This window comes from Larimichthys crocea, chromosome XIX, assembly GCF_000972845.2.
Source record: "Larimichthys crocea isolate SSNF chromosome XIX, L_crocea_2.0, whole genome shotgun sequence".
Lineage (NCBI taxonomy): Eukaryota > Metazoa > Chordata > Actinopteri > Sciaenidae > Larimichthys > Larimichthys crocea.
In genome coordinates, this window is record NC_040029.1 from 12,996,643 (window position 1) to 13,017,410 (window position 20,768).

At 47.7% G+C, this 20,768-nt stretch overlaps 3 protein-coding genes across 3 annotated transcripts; 2 read left to right on the top strand and 1 right to left on the bottom strand.

The window, feature by feature from the left end:
* The first annotated feature begins 3,402 nt into the window (after nucleotides 1–3,402).
* f2 (coagulation factor II (thrombin)) lies at nucleotides 3,403–9,209 on the top strand. Its single transcript, NM_001303337.1, is given in 15 exon segments — nucleotides 3,403–3,533; nucleotides 4,024–4,104; nucleotides 4,541–4,620; nucleotides 4,752–4,776; nucleotides 5,062–5,127; nucleotides 5,236–5,344; nucleotides 6,281–6,417; nucleotides 6,593–6,886; nucleotides 7,004–7,120; nucleotides 7,394–7,520; nucleotides 7,608–7,775; nucleotides 8,171–8,344; nucleotides 8,423–8,601; nucleotides 8,793–8,863; nucleotides 8,998–9,209. Coding segments are annotated over 15 exon segments (1,857 nt in total). The 5' UTR covers nucleotides 3,403–3,460; the 3' UTR covers nucleotides 9,154–9,209.
* Nucleotides 9,210–10,654: 1,445 nt separating this feature from the next.
* On the bottom strand, nucleotides 10,655–16,079 carry LOC104936797 (oocyte zinc finger protein XlCOF22). The gene is made up of 11 exons (XM_027291715.1): nucleotides 15,897–16,079; nucleotides 14,198–14,400; nucleotides 13,914–14,081; nucleotides 13,732–13,830; nucleotides 13,448–13,571; nucleotides 13,059–13,374; nucleotides 12,937–12,983; nucleotides 12,729–12,853; nucleotides 12,135–12,657; nucleotides 10,972–11,427; nucleotides 10,655–10,893 (listed from the first exon to the last, which is right to left on the bottom strand). Exons 1-11 carry the CDS (start codon nucleotides 15,898–15,900, stop codon nucleotides 10,679–10,681), a joined length of 2,280 nt encoding a protein of 759 aa, XP_027147516.1. The 5' UTR covers nucleotides 15,901–16,079; the 3' UTR covers nucleotides 10,655–10,678.
* Nucleotides 16,080–16,953: 874 nt separating this feature from the next.
* si:ch211-207l14.1 (histone H3.v1) lies at nucleotides 16,954–20,451 on the top strand. Its single transcript, XM_019267448.2, has 4 exons — nucleotides 16,954–18,188; nucleotides 19,275–19,499; nucleotides 19,664–19,762; nucleotides 19,890–20,451. The coding sequence occupies exons 1-4, from the start codon at nucleotides 17,865–17,867 to the stop codon at nucleotides 19,995–19,997; spliced, it is 756 nt and encodes a 251-aa protein (XP_019122993.2). The 5' UTR covers nucleotides 16,954–17,864; the 3' UTR covers nucleotides 19,998–20,451.
* The last annotated feature ends 317 nt before the right edge of the window (nucleotides 20,452–20,768 follow it).

Below are 20,768 nucleotides of genomic sequence, written 5' to 3' on the forward strand. Positions count from 1 at the left end.
TTTGGCATGTTTAATGCATAAAACAATTTTCTTTTAATATGTGCAAAGTGTGTTTGGCCTACATTCAGTCATTTCAATTTTATTTAAATCTAGGGTAGGTGACCCACATTACTTTATTTTTTATATCATATATATTCACATTACCTGTTATGTCCTTAATGGCCTACAGTGATATAAAGAAATAGAAAAATCCATACATTTTGGCTTTCACATAAACATATGTTTGTATAATTGTTGCTGGTATTTTTTCTAAATTAAGATTATTCATATATTCAATACATTTAGTTAGAAAACTAGTCATTTGGAACTTTGTCATTATTTTAACAATATATACGATTTCTTAATCTCTTCTTCTGTTTTTCACCACATATGTAGCAGAAGCCATCTTCAGCAAAAAATAAATGCATGAAGGAACACAGCCACAAAAGTGCTCACTGTGTACCATGTATCCACGTGTCCAGATATCCTGGATTTTCAACATTCACTACCAAATTGTCCTGGTTTTCACCACTATTAAAATACTATTACTAATGCTGATATCCAGATAAAAACATCTATGATACATGCATTCATCTGGCTTGATCAGTACTCTTAATATAGTTGGGTATCATTGTCATAACAATGAAATTTAATCAAGTAATTCCTAATGAAAGGAAGCACATATAAGCTGAATATAATTGCTCCAAGGACAGAACATTGTGGAACAATGTGTTGGTGTGCATGGAGAATTCATCATTGACAAAACCCCGCCCCCACCCAGCAATCGCACTGAACTTTGCACATGACACTTTATGACACTGATTTGCACTTCTGTACTGTACATATCCATATTCTTTTCCATATATGTGTGTTCTGTGTATGCTCAATCCTGCCACAGTAAATTCTGTGTTGGTGTAAACTTGCATAGCGAATAAAATTGATTCTGACATGAACAAACTGAGATTAATCTGAAAAATAAGACTTAAACCAGTTCCTTTAATGCCAATTAGATATTCCTGCTTTGTTGTAGAATTTGATGGTCAGTGGTGTTAAATGCAACATTAAGATCTAACAAGTACAGGGACAAGTCCTTTATCTGATGCCATTAGAAGGGCATTTGTAACTTTCATTAGTGGTGTCTGCGTTATGATTCATTCTAAATCATGACTGTTCTCCTCAAATTGTTGTCTGGGGAAAGTCATATAAGTGACTGGCTAGAGCTTTCTCAAGTATCTTAGAGAGAAAGGGAACGTTTGATATTAGTTCATAAAATCTGAATCAAGAGTGGCCTTTTTAAGAAGAGGTTTAATTACTTAATTGTACTTAGACCCTCGGTTTGAGTGAGGAAAAACAGACGTGCAATAGATGTCTCGTGTACAGAACAAATCAACAGAAACATATTGTACAATTACAATGAATGATAAAATGACAATGAATTACAATGAATGATAAAATGATTACAGTAGCAGTGGAACCTGTGATAGAGATAGACACAGATGCACAGCAGCAGCTAATCATTAATTAACTATAAACTAACTATAAACTCAAATGGAAATATGGTAACAGTAATGACAGTAATTATATATGTAGTGGACGTCGTGTAGAGAGAATAGATCATCTTGTTGATAGTACTACAGGCTCATTACGAACAACTCTCGACTCTATCACACCTCTGAAAAGAAGATAATTAAACATAGGAGGTTAGCATCATGGACAGGGTCTCACAAATTAAAGCAAGAGGCACGTAAATCTGAACGCATCGCATGCCACTAACCTGGAAGAATCTCGCTTAGTCTGGTAAGACAATCTTAAAACATACAGGAAGGCTCTCTGTAATGCCAGAGCAGCCTATTACTCTTCATTAATAGAGGAAAATAAGAACAACCTCAGGTTTCTCTTCAGCACTGTAGCCAGGCTGACAGAGAGCCACAGCTCCATTGAACCATGTATTCCTTTTGGTCTAAGTTGTAATGACTTCATGAGCAGTGGCGGCTGGCCAATAAAGGGTAGTACGGCGCCGTCCTCCTAAGCCACAAAAATAAAATGATGATGATGATGATGATGATGATAATGATAATGATAATAATAATAATAATAATGATGATGATGATCATGAGCTTTGTTTGCACAGGACAAGCTGCTCAGCTCCAGCTGTGTTTAACTTGTGCCACAGTATTTCTACACGGTGGTATTACTGCTCCGGCTTCAGTAAAGATCGGAGTGCTCGGTCCACCACTTTGTTTCTGACCCAACTCTGCTGACAGACTTTCACCTCAGTATCTGAGAGCAAATATTTGCTCTGCTTGTGCTGAGTCAGACACAAACACAGTCAGCAGAGATGCAGAGGCGTCCTCATCATTTCTTTGTCATCAGTCCTTCTTTAGACCTTCTCACGTTGTTGTTCATGAGGTTGGTTTGAAGGCTCTCACAGGTTCAGAGGTGTGAGTGTTGGGAAGCTGACGGGTCTGGACCCTGACGTTAGCCTGAACTCAGAGTTCAGCAGCTGTTGATTACGCAGCTGACGGGAACAAAGGTTCGTACGGTCAGTGCTGATGTCACAGTGAATATTCCCTCTGTGTTAATGTGAGGCCACAGTTTGACAGTTCAGGGACTCAGTCAGTCAGAAAAGTATCAGCATATGAGATATTACTGAAATATGCTGCAGCACTTCCTGTCCTGTCCTTCATATGAACGCTCACAGCTGCTCTAATATGAAACAACCCGTCACATTCCTGCTGTTAAACAGAGCTGAGCGCCAGGGCAGTAGAATTCACAGTATGATTCACTTTCCAATATTTCCAGAACTACAGTATATATATATATTATATACTATACAGTACACAGTACACTGTTAGACTGGACACTGCTGGTTCAGAGGTTCTGTTGCTGTGTTCGCTGTTAGACTGGACACTGCCGGTTCAGAGGTTCTGTTCGACACAGCTCTTTAAGCTTTGAGTCACTGTGAGCTTGCTCTGATGTGGAAACGTTGGTATACTTTCATTCACTAGGAGATTCTTGGCTATTACAGAAGATGATAAAACTCAGTGAGCTGATTTCTCTGGACTCAGAATCTGAGCATCGACTCTTGGACTGTTTGGGCTGATTCACGGCTTGGACTGTTCTTTTATTTTTAGGATGTTCCTAAGATGTTGTAATTCTGTCCTTGTCTTGTTTTCCTTGGACTCCAGGACTTCCTTGAAAAGAGATTCTTTCATCTCAATAGGCTGTCTCCTGGTTTAGTAAAATACTGCAGTATTCATGTAGTAGTGTCGGTTCATGCTCATCCTGAGTCTGGAGGCAGCTGGTTGAGTCAAAGTAAACAGGATTCACATTAAACACGTCGGACTCATCAGTCCAACTTATACTTTGACCCTTTGGTCAATATTCCCCCACACAGACAGAGAGCCACACTGAGACAGAGACACACTGAAGAGGGACTCTACTGGATCTGGTTCTGAGGTTCTGCTCGGAGGTCTGGATCATGGTGGAGCCAACATCTAAACCAGCTGCTGTTCTTCTGCTGTTTGTCCTGCACAGCTGCCTGGCAGACCATGGTACCTCCACCGTCCTGCATGCTTCTTATTACTGTAGTATCGAAGTGAAATACTGCTAGTCGTAGGATAGTAGTATAAAGTTGTAATAGTCTCTACTGAAACTCTACTTTGTGTACAAATATACACAAAGTCAGTAAAGAAAGTTTACAGAAATATTAAAGTCATTTTTGTACTTATCACTCACGTTACTGCAAGTTTGAGTATAGTAAGTACTCTGTTGTACTCGAGTATTTCCATTCTCCATTACGTAATACTTCTACTCCACTGCAGTCAGAGTATTTTTACTTTAAATACTTAAAGTATGTTTGACTCAGTTGACATTTTCTTGAACAGTAATACAGTATTTGTACACTGCAGTACTTCTGGTACCATGTAGTTTATTAGGAACACTGAGCACGTCACTGATACAGACGGGGTGGACAAAATTATAGAAACACTTGTTGACTGGAGAAAGAATTTCTGACTCAGTGATCTGGATCTTCTGTCGTAGTCTTCCTCGGGTCCCAGCTCGCCTCGCAGGTTCTGGTCAGGAGCCGCCGGGCCAATTCTCTGTTTGAGGAGCTGAAACCAGGTAAGCTGCTTGTTTGAACTGCGTTCTGTATTCAGAACCCAAAATGTGAGGTACTTGTACTTTACTGGAGTACTAATTTATACTTCTACTCCAGTACATTTTAAACTGTCAGTTCTACATGATGAGTACTTTTGTATTTCTGTCTTAGAACTACTTTGTAAGGTAAATATCTGAGTACTTCTGAGTACTGGGACCGCTGTACTACCGCATATTAATGTGTACTACCGCATATTAATGTGTACTACAGCGTATTAATGTGTACTACAGCATATTAATGTGTACTACAGCATATTAATGTGTACTACAGCGTATTAATGTGTACTACAGCGTATTAATGTGTACTACTGCATATGAATGTGTACTACTGCATATTAATGTGTACTACTGCATATGAATGTGTACTACTGCATATGAATGTGTATTATTTTCATACCAGGGAACCTGGAGAGAGAGTGTGTGGAGGAAATCTGTGACCATGAAGAAGCCAGAGAGGTGTTCGAACAGACGGACAAAACAGTACGACCCTCTCTTCTGCTTTCATTCACTGTCCCCTCGTCTAATCACAGAGAAGCATACTTTACTTACTTGAAGTAAAAGTACTTGTAGTACTGCTCAGTTCACAGTCTAACCACATACTCTCCCCTCAGGAATACTTCTGGGGGAAATATTTGGGTAAGTAAGTACTTTGAATACTTGATGAATATATTTCTACATCAAACATGATTAATACGTTTAACTTTAATCTGACGAGTGCTGCACAGCAAACATGAACAAAGTCCAACACATACACAACACTGAGTACACAAACATCTGACTGTCTGCCTGCCTGTCTGTCTGCCTGTCTGTCTGCCTATCTGCCTGTCTGTCTGCCTGTCTGTCTGTCTGTCTGTCTGTCTGTCTGCCTGCCTGTCTGTCTGTCTGTCTGCCTGTCTGCCTGCCTGCCTGTCTGTCTGTCAGACTGTAAAGGAACAGAGTTGCCAAGAACACAGGATAACATCGACCTCGTCAGACAATGCATCGACGGTAAATTCACTTTAAAAAGTTTCATCTTAATTTTATTTAATCTTAATGTACAGCTACACTGACACTGTGTGTGTGTGTGTGTGTGTGTGTGTGTGTGTGTGTGTTCAGGTGAGTGTATCTCTGGTACAGGTGTGAACTATGCAGGAAACATCAACATCACAGTATCAGGGAGAGAGTGTCAACGCTGGGGCCACAGCTTCCCACATCCCATCATCAGGTGACTGTCTGTCTGCCTGCCTGTCTGTCTGCCTGTCTGTCTGTCTGTCTGTCTGTCTGTCTGTCTGAGTGACTGTCTGTCTGTCTGCCTGACTGACTGACTGACTGACTGACTGACTGACTGACTGACTGACTGTCTGTCTGACTGTCTGACTGTCTGTCTGTCTGAGTGACTGTCTGTCTGACTGTCTGTCTGTCTGAGTGACTGTCTGACTGTCTGACTGTCTGTCTGACTGTCTGTCTGAGTGACTGACTGACTGACTGACTGACTGTCTGTCTGTCTGTCTGTCTGTCTGTCTGAGTGACTGACTGACTTAAGGATTGGACTGATTAGTGTCATTACATGTCTGTCTGCTCACCCGTCTGTCTGCTCACCCATCTGTCTGTCTGCTCACCCGTCTGTCTGCTCACCTGTCTGTCCGCTCACCTGTCTGTCTGTTCACCTGTTTGTCTGCTCACCCGTCTGTCTGCTCACCCATCTGTCTGTCTGCTCATCCGCCTTTCTGCTCACCCGTTTGTCTGCTCACCCATCTGTCTGTCTGCTCACCTGTCTGTCTGCTCACCTGTCTGTCTGCTCACCCGTCTGTCTGCTCACCTGTCTGTCTGCTCACCTGTCTGTCTGTTCACCTGTCTGTCTGCTCACCCGTTTGTCTGCTCACCCGTCTGTCTGTCTGCTCACCCGTCTGTCTGCTCACCTGTCTACCTGCTCACCTGTTTGTCTGCTCACCCGTCTGTCTGCTCACCCGCCTTTCTGCTCACCCGTCTGTCTGCTCACCCGTTTGTCTGCTCACCCGTCTGTCTGTCTGCTCACCTGTCTGTCTGCTCACCCGTCTGTCTGCTCACCCATCTGTCTGCTCACCCGTCTGTCTGCTCACCCGTTTGTCTGCTCACCCGTCTGTCTGCTCACCTGTCTGTCTGCTCACCTGTCTGTCTGCAGGGAGTTTAATGCTTCGGAACCAAACAGCATCCTGCAGGAGAACTTCTGTCGAAACCCGGACAAGCGTCCAGAGGGACCGTGGTGTTTCACCAAAGACCCGACGGTCCAGAAGGAACTCTGCAGGGTCCCGAGATGTGGCAAGTGTCTGCTCGGACTGATCAGAGCACACCTGACATCGCCCAAACAATCTAACGTACTGTTTGGCTGCCGGGTTCCTGGTTGTAAACTGAGCTTAGCTGGAGTTTGAGGTTTCGTGCATGGCGACTGTCAACAGTCCATTCATGGTGTGATGTGTTCTCCTTCTTCTTCAAGGTGAGGCCTTCATCCCGCCCACTGTGGCCCCAGAAGCAGCCAGCTCTGGGGACTGTTTACCAAATTTTGGCACAGACTACATTGGTGAACTGTCCGTTAGCATGGGAGGCCACACCTGTTTGCAGTGGTCATCGTCAGAGGCAAAGGCGCTGAGCCAGGACAAAGAGTTCATCCCGGAGGTTATTCTGCAGGGCAACAAGTGCCGTAACCCTGACAACGACCCAGAGGGCCCCTGGTGCTACGTGGAGATTTCTGGAAATGTGACGGTGGACTACTGCAACCTGGATCTGTGTGGTAGGTACTACAAGGACAAGTCCATCACAAGTACCAGAACTACCATAGAATACTACCCTAAAAACTCTGTCTACCTCTTACCTGTCCTACCTGTCTCTCCACCTGTCTGTCTCCCAGATGACCCCTTGCTTAATGATGACTTGACAACAGAGACTGCAGCCATGGAGCGATCTGTCCTGACGCCCGCCAAGAAGACGTTTTTCAACCCTCGCACCTTCGGAGAAGGAGAGGCTGGTGAGTCACCGTCATCATGGGTGACTGATTGGAAGAAACAGGCAAACTGACTGGCTGGTTAGTTCCAACCAAGTAATCTGATTGGACAGGAGACATTTTAAAACATTCAGAAATAAACATGTTATGAGTTTGAATCAAACTAAAGCTCCAGTCTGAGATCAGCTGAGCCTGACCCGGGTGGCCCGGGGTGCTTCAGTCTAACTCTTTGTATCTGCTGTTAACTGGTTTAAAGTCTGTTGACTGACTCATTGATCGGTTTACTGGCTGTCGCAGTGTGTGGACAGCGCCCCCTGTTTGAAAAGCTGAACAAAAAAGACACAAAGGAGGTGGAGCTGTTGGAGTCGTACAGAGAACAACGCATCGTTGGGGGCGACGAGGCCGACGTGGCCTCTGCACCATGGTAACCGTCACCGTGGTAACTGCATCACACATTAAACATGCAGTGGTATCATGTGACTCAGGTGTGACGGGAACGTGTTGTTTGCAGGCAGGTGATGCTGTACAAACGCAGCCCGCAGGAGCTGCTGTGTGGAGCCAGTCTCATCAGCAACGAATGGATTCTCACTGCGGCTCACTGCATCCTCTACCCACCCTGGAACAAGAACTTCACCAGTGAAGACATCCTGGTCCGCCTGGGGAAACACAAGAGGGCCAAGTAAGACTTCCTGTCAGCGTATGAAACCATCATCTCTATAAACACTGTTTGCTTGTTGTCTCCAGGTTCAGAGTGTGATCCCATTGTGTAACTATGCTCAGCTGTACTCGAGTATTTGTTCAGATTACATTACTTCTGATCAAAAACAGCTTGCTAACAGTCTATCAGGAAGGATGGCCACGACCTTCTCGACACCGTACTTGAACCTGGAAGGTTCAGTAAATCTTAGAAACATGTAGGTCAGCTCTCTGTGATTTACAGAGTTTCTGATGGACAGTGAAGTAAACCGCTGACAGCTGTAGCTGCTGTTAGCTCAGTTGGTTAGCCGGGCTGCACGGGGTTCGTGTTTGTCCCACGTTTCTAAGAGTCTGATCAGAGGTTACTAACCGTTCCAGGTTTGAGCAGGGTGTCGAGAAGATCGTGGCCATCGATAAAATCATCGTGCACCCAAAGTACAACTGGAGGGTGAATCTGAACCGGGACATCGCTCTGCTGCACATGAGGCGGCCGGTCGCCTTCAGCAATGAGATCCACCCCATCTGCCTGCCCACCAGGAAGGTCGCCAGGATGTAAGACAACGCACACTCAAAGCCTGTCGTGGACCGTGGTGGTTTCTGAGTCATGTGACCGTACCTTTCCTCCCACAGGCTGATGACTGAGGGCTATAAGGGTCGTGTGACCGGTTGGGGGAACCTGAAGGAAACCTGGAACCCATCAGCCAGAAACTTACCTTCAGCCCTCCAGCAAATCCATCTACCAATCGTGGATCAGGACACCTGCCGCATGTCCACAACAGTCAGGATCACAGACAACATGTTCTGTGCTGGTAACGCTCAGTCTCTACGCAGTGTTGATGACAGATGGACAGAACTTGACAGTATAATTCAAATATCCGTTTCTAAATGAAGCGTTCTTCTTCCTGTTCTGCATTTGTGGTTCCCACCCGAGACGAAACACGTCAGCATGCTAATGTGCTAAGCTAACATGGTGGACACGATGGTCTTCTGTTTGTTTCAGGTTATAGACCGGACGATGTCCAGCGTGGGGACGCCTGTGAGGGAGACAGCGGTGGACCGTTTGTGATGAAGGTGAGAACCCGAACATTTACAATGATCATGTATGTGGACAAACACCTGGAGCGTGATATGTCTGAACTATCCTGAGGACCAAAGCGCTTCAGAAGAACTTCTCCAGAACTTCATTCATTTGTTTGTGTGTGCAGTATCCGGAGGAGGACCGCTGGTACCAGATGGGCATCGTGTCGTGGGGTGAAGGCTGCGACCGCGATGGAAAGTACGGCTTCTACACTCACCTGTTCAGGATGACCAAGTGGATGAGGAAAACCATCGAGAACGTCGGAGGAGACGACGACGACTAGACACATTTCCTGTTCTGCTTGGTCGAGCAACACGATGCTAATAAAGTTTGTTCACATCCTACCACGCCGACCTCTGGTCTGATTGACAGTAACGAGTCATCACGGGAAAACGAAGAGTCACAACATGAAATATTAAACACGACAGCTTTAATGTTTGCAAAGCACAAAATGATCCAAACTCTCCTCTGGCAAGAATCCGAAAATAACACATTACTTTACATTTGTTTGTCTCGACCACTGCTTCAGGAGCAGGTGAACACATTAATGATGACTGCTGTCACAGGTGAACACATTAATGATGACTCCTGTCACAGGTGAACACATTAATGATGACTCCTGTCACAGGTGAACACATTAATGATGACTCCTGTCACAGGTGAACACATTAATGATGACTCCTGTCACAGGTGAACACATTAATGATGACTCCTGTCACAGGTGAACACATTAATGATGACTCCTGTCACAGGTGAACACATTAATGATGACTCCTGTCACAGGTGAACACATTAATGATGACTCCTGTCACAGGTGAACACATTAATGATGACTCCTGTCACAGGTGAACACATTAATGATGACTCCTGTCACAGGTGAACACATTAATGATGACTCCTGTCACAGGTGAACACATTAATGATGACTCCTGTCACAGGTGAACACATTAATGATGACTCCTGTCACAGGTGAACACATTAATGATGACTCCTGTCACAGGTGAACACATTAATGATGACTCCTGTCACAGGTGAACACATTAATGATGACTCCTGTCACAGGTGAACACATTAATGATGACTCCTGTCACAGGTGAACACATTAATGATGACTCCTGTCACAGGTGAACACATTAATGATGACTCCTGTCACAGGTGAACACATTAATGATGACTCCTGTTACAGGTGAACACATTAATGATGACTCCTGTCACAGGTGAACACATTAATGATGACTCCTGTCAGAGTTACCATACCGTTGTGTGGTGACACAGTGGAGAGCAGCTAAAGATGACCCACGTGTTGGAGGTAGGTTCTCCTCTGTATGCCCACCGTCATCTCTACACCCGTCATCTCCACACCCGTCATCTCTACACCCGTCATCTCCACACCCGTCATCTCCACACCCGTCATCTCCACACCCATCATCTCTACACCCGTCATCTCTACACCTGTCATCTCTACACCCGTCATCTCTACACCCGTCATCTCTACACCTGTCATCTCTACACCTGTCATCTCTACACCTGTCATCTCTTCTGAAGAGCCTTTTCCGTTCAGGGTGACGGGTGTGCTTGACAAGTTCACAGGTACACGAGGTGCTTCACGAGAGTTCTCTTTAGGAGGAGAGGGCAGAGAAAAAGGCCAATCAGTGAGTAGTGATTGATTTATGATTCAGTCCAGTGTGAGAACCTTTAGACTTTATATTGTAGAAGCTGCTGTGACGCTCTTTTCATTATCACGGACGCTCACTGCTGCGTCACCACGAGTCACCATGAATACAACATGCAAAGATCAAGCGGACTCTTCAGGCCTCGTCGGCGACCTCCTCCACCACCACCTCGCTGTCGGCAGTCCTGTGCTTCTGTAGGTGTCTGTTCAGGTGAGTTTTGCGGGTGTAGCTCTTTGGGCAGTAGACGCAGGCGTACGGACGAACGCTGCTGTGAGACAACATGTGTTTCTTCAGGTCAAACTTCCTCCGTAAACATTTACCACATTCCGGACACGAGAAGGGCTTCTCTCCTGGACACAGAGACAGGCAGTTATTTGAAACGGAGTCATTTCTTCATTTGATCATCGTCACACCTGTACCTGTCTTACCTGTGTGAATCCTCCGGTGCTCGGTCAGGTGACAGGAGATGGAGAAGGCCTTGCCACAGTCCTGGCAGACGTACGGCCGTTCACCCGTGTGAGTCCTCATGTGTTTCTGCAGATCTCCTCCCGACGGCCAGCCCTTACCGCACACCGTGCACACGTACGGGCGCTCCCCGGTGTGCCGCCGCACGTGCACGTTGAGGCCAGCGAGCGCGGTGAAGTCTTTGGGGCAGTAGGGGCAGCGGTAGGGCCGCTCCCCGGTGTGCGTCCTCAGGTGGCCCTCCAACCCATCGCGGGTCTTGAAGCGCTTGCCGCACTGTGGACACAGGAAGCGGCTCTCTGTGGTGTGGCTCGCCTGGTGCGAATGGAGGCCGGTCAGCGAGCCGTACGTCTTGCTGCACTGGTCACACTGGTACGAGCGGAAAGTGTGTGTGCGCTGGTGGATACGCAGCTGCGTCACTCCTGGACAGACGGACAAACATCAGTTTGGTGAGGTATAAAACCTGCACTTACTCACTCTGGAGCTTTCTACTGGAGTGCAGCGTCTTCAACAGCAGACTGAAGCTAAACATCTACTCTGACTGCGGTACGAGATGACAAACCCCCGTAAGAAATGCTGTGAACTGATCTTTATTCACGCTTCATCATCCCGGTTAGATCCCGGAAGGTTCTTGTAGGAAACTGGACTACTTTCGGATCTTGAAGACGTTTCACCTTCCCAAGCAGTTCAACAACCATCTACACCAGGTGGCTTCAACGACCTGCAGGTGGCGGCGTCGACGACCCGCAGGTGGCCTCGATGACCCGCAGGTGGCCTCGACGACCCGCATCCACACCTGCGATCAGGTGACCTTAACAGCTGACTGGATGGAGTGGTATATCCTCACCGGTCTGAACTGAAGATTCCTCTTTGAGGAAGCGTCTTTAACAAACTAAACAAACCCAGTTTCCTACAAGAACCTTCAGACTTTGACCTGATGACTGACCACCAGGAGGTCATCAGGTCTCCTGACCCGGCTCACTTTATTCAAACTGGCCTCGTGTTTTATCGCTCTGTGTCTAAAGCACATTGTGACGTCGCTCTGTGAAAGCTGCTACAACAATAGAGGAAGCGGCTGAATCGCTGAGCTCTGATTGGCTCATGAGCAGGTGTACCTGCAGGAAGTTACCTGAGAAGGTCTGGTCACAGAAGCGGCAGTTGTAGCAGGGATCAGCTCCCTCCACAGAGTGGACCTGCAGGTGTCGCAGCAGCTGAGTCTGAGAGCTGAACGTCTGGTCACACACCGTACAGGTGAGGTCCGGCAGCCGGTGCTGCAGCCGGTGGGCGTCTCTCTCCTTGGCAGACTCAAACACCTTATCACACCTGCTGCAGCTGAACATGCCTTTGTCCAGGTGGGTCTGCTTGTGATTGGTCAGGCTGGACAGGTGGTGGAACTCCTTGTCACACTGGCCACAATGGTAGACGGGGCGGGCCCGGTGGCTGCGCTGGTGCGCCAGCAGCTCGGCTTTGGATCTGAAGATGGCGTTGCACTGGAAGCAGGAGTGGCTCCTGGAGGGGCGGGGCTCTGGGAGGCGGGGCTCTGGAGGGCGGGGCTCTTCCTCGTGACCATCAGGTTGAATCTGAAGGTTCACGGCGCCGGAGGTGGCGATGGCCGACCCGCAGGACTTGTTGGTCCGCAGGTGACGGATGACCTGAGGAAGAAGAAGCAGTTAAACACCATGAACTGAAGAAGAAGAATGCACCTGAGTGGACGCACGCTCACCTGAGAGCGGTAGATGAAACACTTGCCACACTGAGGACACTTGTGAGCCACCCGCTGGGAATTATGGGAAATGCTGAACAGGGCGTTGGCTGTGACCTCAGAGCAGGACTGATCTGATTGGTCCACTGTGGAGAAAGGCGGGACAAAGAAGTTCAGTTCATCTGTGTGTGTGTGTGTGTGTGTGTGTGTGTGTGTGTGTGTGTCTCACCTGTGTCTCCTGATTGGTCAGCAAAGTTTCCAGGTGAGTCCTTCAACCTGACAGGAAACAAGGTTCAGCACTGGAGCGTTGACACAGCTGATGTCTGGACAAAAGAGGACGAAGTGTCTCACCTGTCCACTTCCTGAGTCACAGGTGTCACGGCACAGTCGTCATCACCCAACGCTGAACTCTCATTGGACGCCTCGTGCTCCACTGGCGACGCGGTCTGACCAATCACAGTCTCCTCTACCTCGTCCTGCTCGTCCTCCGTCATCACCACCACCTCCACCTTAATCAGCTCCACGTCCAGCTGGGCGGGGTGATCCACAGCACAGAGAGGATCTGATTGGACCTCTGTCTCGGAGGGAGGAGGGTCAGGATTGGTCAGTTTGGTGAAGAGGGGGTGGGACCAGGCTGAGAGGAGGATCTTCTCCGAGTCATGACCCACTGAGGGAAAAAGGTCATCGATCAACGACAACGACAAAAACAGTCAGTGTTGTTGCTTTTTGTGGTGTAGTACCTGTGGAGGTCGCTCGCCCCAGCAGACAGCTCTGATTGGTCAGTAGTTCCTTCAGATCCTCCCTGTCCGCTTCCTGCAGACAGTCCTCCAGACCACCAGGGGCAGCATCAAGCCAAGAAGCAGCCTGAGAGACACAAATTCAAACTTTAAAAGTCTGCAGGGACGTCTCGGAGACTACGTCCAGGTTTTAGACAGTCACAGAGACTATGTCCAGGTTTTAGACAGTCTGCGGGGACGTCTCAGAGACTACGTCCAGGTCATGTTTACATTCTTGAACTCAGCACCTGTCTGAAGTCGGGCACGGGGAACAGCTGCTCCATCCTGGACAGGAAGTCCGATATGAGGGACTGCAGAGCGGAGTCAAAACTCTGGTTGAAGACCTCCTGAAACAAAACAGAACATATGAAGCAGACTGCAGAGAGGGACTGGATGTTGGTGTCGTTGGTGTCGGTGTTGTTGCACCGACCTGCAGGAGGCGCTGTCTGTCTGCTGGACTCTCTGTTAGTTTATCGGTCAGAGTCAGCAGAGCTGCACACCATCCATCCACCTCTTCATCACACTGCTGAGAGCACACAGAGTGGACTTTGTCCAGCTGTGTGTGGACGGCCTGAGGGTCGACATCACAGAGGGTCACCTGACAGAGGGCACACACACACACACACACACACACACACACACACACACAGGCAGCGTTCAGGCAGGTCCTGCAGTACTCGAGTAAATGTACTAAGTTACTTTTTCCCGCCTCACCTTGGCTCTCAGCGCCAGCAGCAGCAGGCTCCTCTGTCGGTCCGACAGCAGCTGCGGCACAGCCTCAGTTACCATGGAAACGAAGTCCTCCAGCATCCCATAATGCACCACATTTTGCTGCCGTGCCACCTGCCACATCGCCGCCGTGAGCAGGCGGAGGGGAGGGACGAGGAGGCGCAGGGAGGAGAGGGGGGGGGCCGAGCCTGAGGAGGGAGGAGGTGAGAACGTGATGGGCGGCTGCGTTCCATTTAGCTGCTGAACAGACTGGCTGAGCTGTGGCTCTCAGACCGGACCCAGAAGTTCTGGTCGTGTTCAGCCCAGCAAGCTTTCAGACATTGGCAGAGACACATAGACACATCCTCTGTCCTTTCCTAACCACTTCTCCTGTAAGGTGTTGTCAGGTATTGTCAGGTGTGTGCAGGTGTAGTCGGGTGTTGTGGGGTGTTGTCAGGTATTGTCAGGTGTAGTCGGGTGTGTGCGGGTGTAGTCAGGTGTGTGCAGGTGTTGTCAGGTGTGTGCAGGTGTTGTCAGGTGTGTGCAGGTGTAGTCGGGTGTAGTGAGGTGTTGTGAGGTGTAGTCTGGTGTAGTCGGGTGTAGTCGGGTGTAGTCGGGTGTAGTCGGGTGTAGTCGGGTGTAGTCGGGTGTTGTGAGGTGTTGTCAGGTGTAGTCTGGTGTAGTCTGGTGTTGTCAGATGTTGTGAGATGTTGTGGGATGTTGTCAGGTGTGTGCAGGTGTTGTCAGGTGTGTGCAGGTGTAGTTGGGTGTAGTGAGGTGTTGTGAGGTGTAGTCTGGTGTAGTCTGGTGTAGTCGGGTGTTGTCGGGTGTAGTCGGGTGTAGTCGGGTGTTGTGAGGTGTTGTCAGGTGTTGTCAGGTGTTGTCAGGTGTGTGCAGGTGTTGCCGGGTGTTGTCAGGTGTTGTCAGGTGTAGTCAATTGTTGTCAGGTGTTGTGGGATGTTGTCAGGTGTAGTCGGTTGTAGTCGGGTGTTGTCAGGTGTTGTGAGATGTTGTCAGGTGTTGTCAGGTGTCGTCAGGTGTAGTCTGGTGTAGTCTGGTGTTGTCAGGTGTTGTGAGATGTAGTGAGATGTAGTCTGGTGTAGTCAGGTGTCGTCAGGTGTCGTCAGGTGTAGTCTGGTGTAGTCTGGTGTTGTCAGGTGTTGTGAGATGTAGTCTGGTGTAGTCAGGTGTCGTCAGGTGTAGTCTGGTGTTGTCAGGTGTTGTGAGATGTAGTCTGGTGTAGTCTGGTGTAGTCAGGTGTAGTCAGGTGTGTGCAGGTGTAGTCAGGTGTCGTCAGGTGTAGTCAGGTGTCGTCAGGTGTAGTCAGGTGTCGTCAGGTGTCGTCAGGTGTAGTCAGGTGTCGTCGGAGCTGCAGGTTCATGAATATTTACAGATGCTGATGATTCGTAATGTTTTTTGCTGTCAGCTCGGTTCAAAGCGTCCTGACGGTTTTTAAAAACAGTTTGGCGTCCTGCACATGCGCCGTCTCCTGCAGCACGTGCAGCTGGCTGCTGCTGATCGGGATCGATTATCGATAATCGATCATCAATAATCAGTAATCAGTAATCAGTAATCAGTGTTTGCAGTCTGGCTGTCCGCTAACACACATGCTAACAGGATAACGCGAGCCGCTCGGTCAGCCTGATGACGTCACCGTGATTAAACCTGCCTCATTAATTAATTAACATAAATAATCAGCACGTACCCATCCTGACGATGTCCGCGTGAGCTCACAGCAGCTAGCAGCTAGCAGCTAACAGCTAGCTGTGTTTACATCCAGCTCGAGGCCCCGCCTCCACGTGACGGGCGCGCGCCAGGCACTTCCGGTTGCGAGTGCGCGTGCACGAGTCCTAGGCACCCACAGACACAAGGGCGCCGCCATATATCCAATCCATACCGGAAGTAGTTTCAAAATAAAACAAAAACAAAATAAAAGCTTAACAGGCACGTTTACAGCACAGACTGTAGAGTTTACACGACCCCGTGCATTCTGTGCAGTTACATGTTTATCATAACATATAACTTACAGCGTTAGCCTAATAACTGTAATATTAATATTTACAATCAACATTGACTGTAAGTCGATGAAACTTTTACATAAATTAATATTTACCACATCCTGCCCAAAGTCAGCTGAGACAGGCTCAGCTCACCCTGACCCTCGTGCAGGATCAGGGGTAGAAAATGAATGAATGAATAAACTAATGATGGTAAGTGACATTTGTTGTGACTGTTTCATTAATTCTCTATTTAATTTGAATTCAGTTTATTTAATCTTATTCTTCAGTCCTATTAATATTCACATTTGTATTCATAACGTTGATATTGAAGGTAAATCCATAAAACGTTAATGTTGTAAGTCAATTATATGTTATGATAAACATGTAACTTCACAGAATTATGTTGTGTAACGCATACAGTCCATGGTGTAAACGTACGTGTTTTCAAAGCTTTTATTTTGGTTTTAGCTCGGCGATTAACTGACTTCCGCTTGAGACTTCCCGTATGGATTGGATATAGGCGGCAGGCATAGACATATATACACAGACATATAGACCTAGACTTAGACTTAGACTTAGACTCAGACCTAGACCTAGACTTAGACCTAATCCTAGACTTAGACTTAGACTCAGACCTAGACCTAGACTTACACTTAGACCTAGACTTAGACCTAATCCTAGACTTAGACTCAGACCTAGACTTACACTTAGACCTAGACCTAGACTTAGACCTAATCCTAGACTTAGACTTAGACTTAGACTCAGACCTAGACTTAGACTTAGACTCAGACTTTATTGTCCACATTTCGTAGAATAAAAACAGACCACAGGTAATAACTGTAGTAAGTACGGAAGCCCTGAGAGGCCAAACACTCACATTGTGTTTAGGACAGCAGAGGCTTCCCAGTGAGAGTGGACGTAGCCCGGTGAAGCTAAGCTGAAAGTTACCTGAACTATTTAAAGGCGGTGAAGTCACGCCGTCACCTCTCACCTGGTTAGACACAGTAAGCCAGGTAATCTCCCTGCTTCGTCCTGCGGTCCAGTAATCGGATTAACAGGTGACAGCAGCACAGAAAGCAACAAAGAAACACGGAAAACCAACAACAGGAGGAACGAGGAGCAGAACGTGGACCTGAGCAAGAACCGAGGAGATTCTGGAGGACGTTCTGGAGGACGGGCTTCTTCTTTGTGTCTGCATGGATCAGAGCGAGGTCAACGGTTGATGCTGGATTTGTGGATCCATCACCTCTTCTTCATCCATCCACCCGTCCATCAGCTGCTTCTTCATCCATCCACCCGTCCATCAGCTGCTTCTTCATCCACCCGTCCATCAGCTCTTCTTCATCCACCCGTCCATCAGCTGCTTCTTCATCCATCCACCCGTCCATCCAGCTGCTTCTTCATCCATCCACCTGTCCATCAGCTCTTCTTCATCCATCCACCCGTCCATCAGCTCTTCTTCATCCATCCACACACTTCCAAAGCCTGGCTGTAAATTGGAACGTGTATCTCTGTGCTAACTATCTTGTTTAAACTGGTATTGGGCCGAGCTGTTTACTCGGGTTCTAAGTCACCTGGACACATTTGGTTAGCCTGGCTGTAACCTGGCTGAGTGTGTGTTCAGTATCATTAGCTGCAGCTGTTAGCTCCACAAACATCAACATATCCTGGCGATGGATCCAGACAGAGAAGAAGCTGAGGTGTTTTCAGACACAGAAGACGCGAGTCCTCTGATGGCAGATGAAGAAGAGGAGAAGGCTGATGAGGAGGATGAAGAAGAGGATGAGGATGAGGAGGAAGATGCCAGGATCTTCAATGCCTGGATGCAGCGGTACAGAGGTGGAGAATGGCAGGAGAAGATCGGAGAAGAAGAAGAGGAGGAGGAGGAGAAGGAGGAGGAGGAGGGGAAGTCAGAGCGAGGAAGAGCCGGAAGCAGAAGCAGCATCGAGCCACCGGTCCGATTGAGGGCCGACCGCCGGGCGTCGCTGCCGTGTCCGGTAAGAGAACAGAAAGCATTAAAGATGGCTTCAGTTGACACATCAGTCCGAGTTTATAAGTCATGCTTATGACTTTGATGTCGACATGAATGGTTTCATACGAAACAATCTCACCACAGGGTCCTTGAGAGGTTTCTGTAATTCCACTCTGTCCATTCTTAAAGAAGATCAGGGGACCCAGAGCAGCTGCCCAAGAGGACTTCATGTATCTGTCTCTGGAGTCTGAAGTGAACCATCTACTTTCCAACCGTCAATCATGCCCATGAGCTTAACAAAAGAATACCCAAAATGAGTTTCCTCTGCGGGGCAAGTTCTTGCAAGGATGGAGGTATATGGGGTATGTCCAGCTCCAGAAGATGCTGTAGGTATCAGTGAGGAGCTTAAGAATGTATTCAGGGAAGAAAAAGTCTGCTGCTGCAACCTGGGAAGAATATCAATAGAACAGAATAGAATAATAACAGGACTTGAAGAGGAGTTTGGGCGGGTATCGTTTGGGACCGCTACAGTCCACCATTCATCCATGAAGATGTGGCATTGAGTTGCCATGGGAAGATTTCCCAACACAAAAGTCACATTTGTGTGTTCAGTGTTCATTTGAACATTCAAAGTTTAAACTATTATTAACTCTAGCTGCAGTCGGACCAGTCTGATCACTTCAGCACAGTTTATTTGATCAGATAGCTCCTGATCAGAGGAAGCCTGAGGCTGAAGAACAACAGTGAGGCTCAACGTCTGCAGCAGGAAAAGGTCTTGTTCCACTTCAGGCTGTCAGAGCTTCTCAGGGTCCATTTTTAGCTGCATTAGCAACAAGTGTACTGCTGTGACAAGGCAGCTCAGCTGGGTCAAAGCTCGTTGGTTCAGTTGGGTGTTAAAGAGGAGCACGTCCACTCAAGGCCACTAATGAGGCTTTTAGACCTGCAGTTTATTTTGGGATCAGTGAGTCATTCTGTTCTTGAAATCTCTTCATTAAAGCTTTAAAGGCCTTTACAAGCAAATATCTGAACTTTAATGTTGAGTATCAGTGAGAGCTCCACTGATCCACTGATCTGCTACCCAGTTAAACCAATTAACTGTCTCTCTGTCCAGGCTACCCTGTCGGCCATGCAGCTGTCTCGTCTCCACTCGTCCACCCAGGCTCCGGTGACGGCGAGGGTTCTGCTGCATCGCTCCTCTTCACGCCGCCTCCTCCCATCACCGCAGGAAGCCGTCGCCCCCACCTCCGAGCGAAGACCCTCCCTCATAACCACAATCCCAGAGGCCACAGTGCACGAGAGGCGGGGCACGTTCAGGAGACGCAACGTCATGTCGCTGGTGCGTAAAGACTGATGGCTTATGGGTGATTTTATTCACTTAGCACATGTCCAGTTTTCAGAGTTATTACACATCACGATGGCTGCAGGTCAGGGTTAGTAAGTAGATCAGGGTTGAAGTCGTGTTCGGAACATCTTGGTGACCGTGAAGTCTTTGTGTTGCAGAGCGATGCAGACAGTGTTTGCCTCATCTGTCACAACGACTTGAACCGAGGAACCGGTGGCACCAGAGAGCTGCAGTGTGCACACAGCTTCCACAAAGAGGTCACACACACACACACACACACACACACACACACACACACACACACACACACTGAGGCTTTCATTGAAATTGAAAGTTCACACAAAAGAAGAAACTGTGACTGACCGTCTTCCTGTCTCTCTGCAGTGTATAGAGGAGTGGTTGTGGAGGAAACAGTCCTGTCCTACATGTCATGTTCAGGTATCCATGCCACAGCCCGTCTACTGGAGCTCCACCAGAGTCAAAGTCCCCTAAAACCACCAGGAAGGGAAGGTTACATCATCAGACCTACCTAAAACCCAAAGCAGTGGACTGTGACGTCATCGAAACCCACAAAATGCCACCAGCAAGAGGATAGGTCAAGGTCCCTGAAGACTTCTAACGGAGGACTGCAACATCATCAACAGTTCCTTAAACCAGCATTAGAAGACTACGACTTCATCAGTGTTTCCCAAAACCACGGTTAAAGGACTGTGTCATCGTCAATAGCTCCTAAAACCACCGTTAAAGGACTGTGTCATCGTCAATAGCTCCTAAAACCACCATCACACCATAACAGAGACAATAACACAGCATGTCACATAAAGAGCTTTATCAGAGAAAATGCATTTCCACATCAATGGCCAAGTGTGAAACTAATGTACGACCAGAGGAACCTCTGTGTGTGTGTGTGAGCGTGTGTGTGAGTGTGTGAGTGTGTGAGTGTGTGTGTGTGTGTGAGTGTGTGTGTGTGAGTGTGTATGCGTGTGTGTGTGTGTGTGTGTGTGTGTGTGTGTGATGTTTAAGATCATCAGTTGTTTCCTTTGAGCGGTAAAGATCCAGTTACCTTAACTGACCCAAAGAGGGAAAATCAGGTCAGCTCAATGGCCAAGTGTGAAACTAATGTACGACCAGAGGAACTCTGTGTGTGTGTGTGAGTGTGTGGTGTGAGTGTTGTGTGTGTGTGTGTGTGTGAGTGTGTGTGTGTGAGTGTGTGTGTGTGTGTGAGTGTGTATGTGTGTGTTGTGTTGTGTGTGTGTGTGAGTG

Bases quoted from the DNA above. Each gene is read 5' to 3' on its own strand.
- LOC104936797 (XM_027291715.1), bottom strand. The intron at 12,854-12,936 runs GTGAGACACACA...CTTTCTCCACAG, and splicing joins TGACCAATCAGGAGACACAG to TGGACCAATCAGATCAGTCC. The intron at 11,428-12,134 runs GTAACTTCCTGC...CCGTCTGTCCAG, and splicing joins CTGTGACCAGACCTTCTCAG to GAGTGACGCAGCTGCGTATC.
- si:ch211-207l14.1 (XM_019267448.2), top strand. From the start codon at position 17,865: ATGGATCCAGACAGAGAAGAAGCTGAGGTGTTTTCAGACACAGAAGAC. The intron at 18,189-19,274 runs GTAAGAGAACAG...CTCTCTGTCCAG, and splicing joins GGGCGTCGCTGCCGTGTCCG to GCTACCCTGTCGGCCATGCA. The intron at 19,763-19,889 runs GTCACACACACA...GTCTCTCTGCAG, and splicing joins CACACAGCTTCCACAAAGAG to TGTATAGAGGAGTGGTTGTG.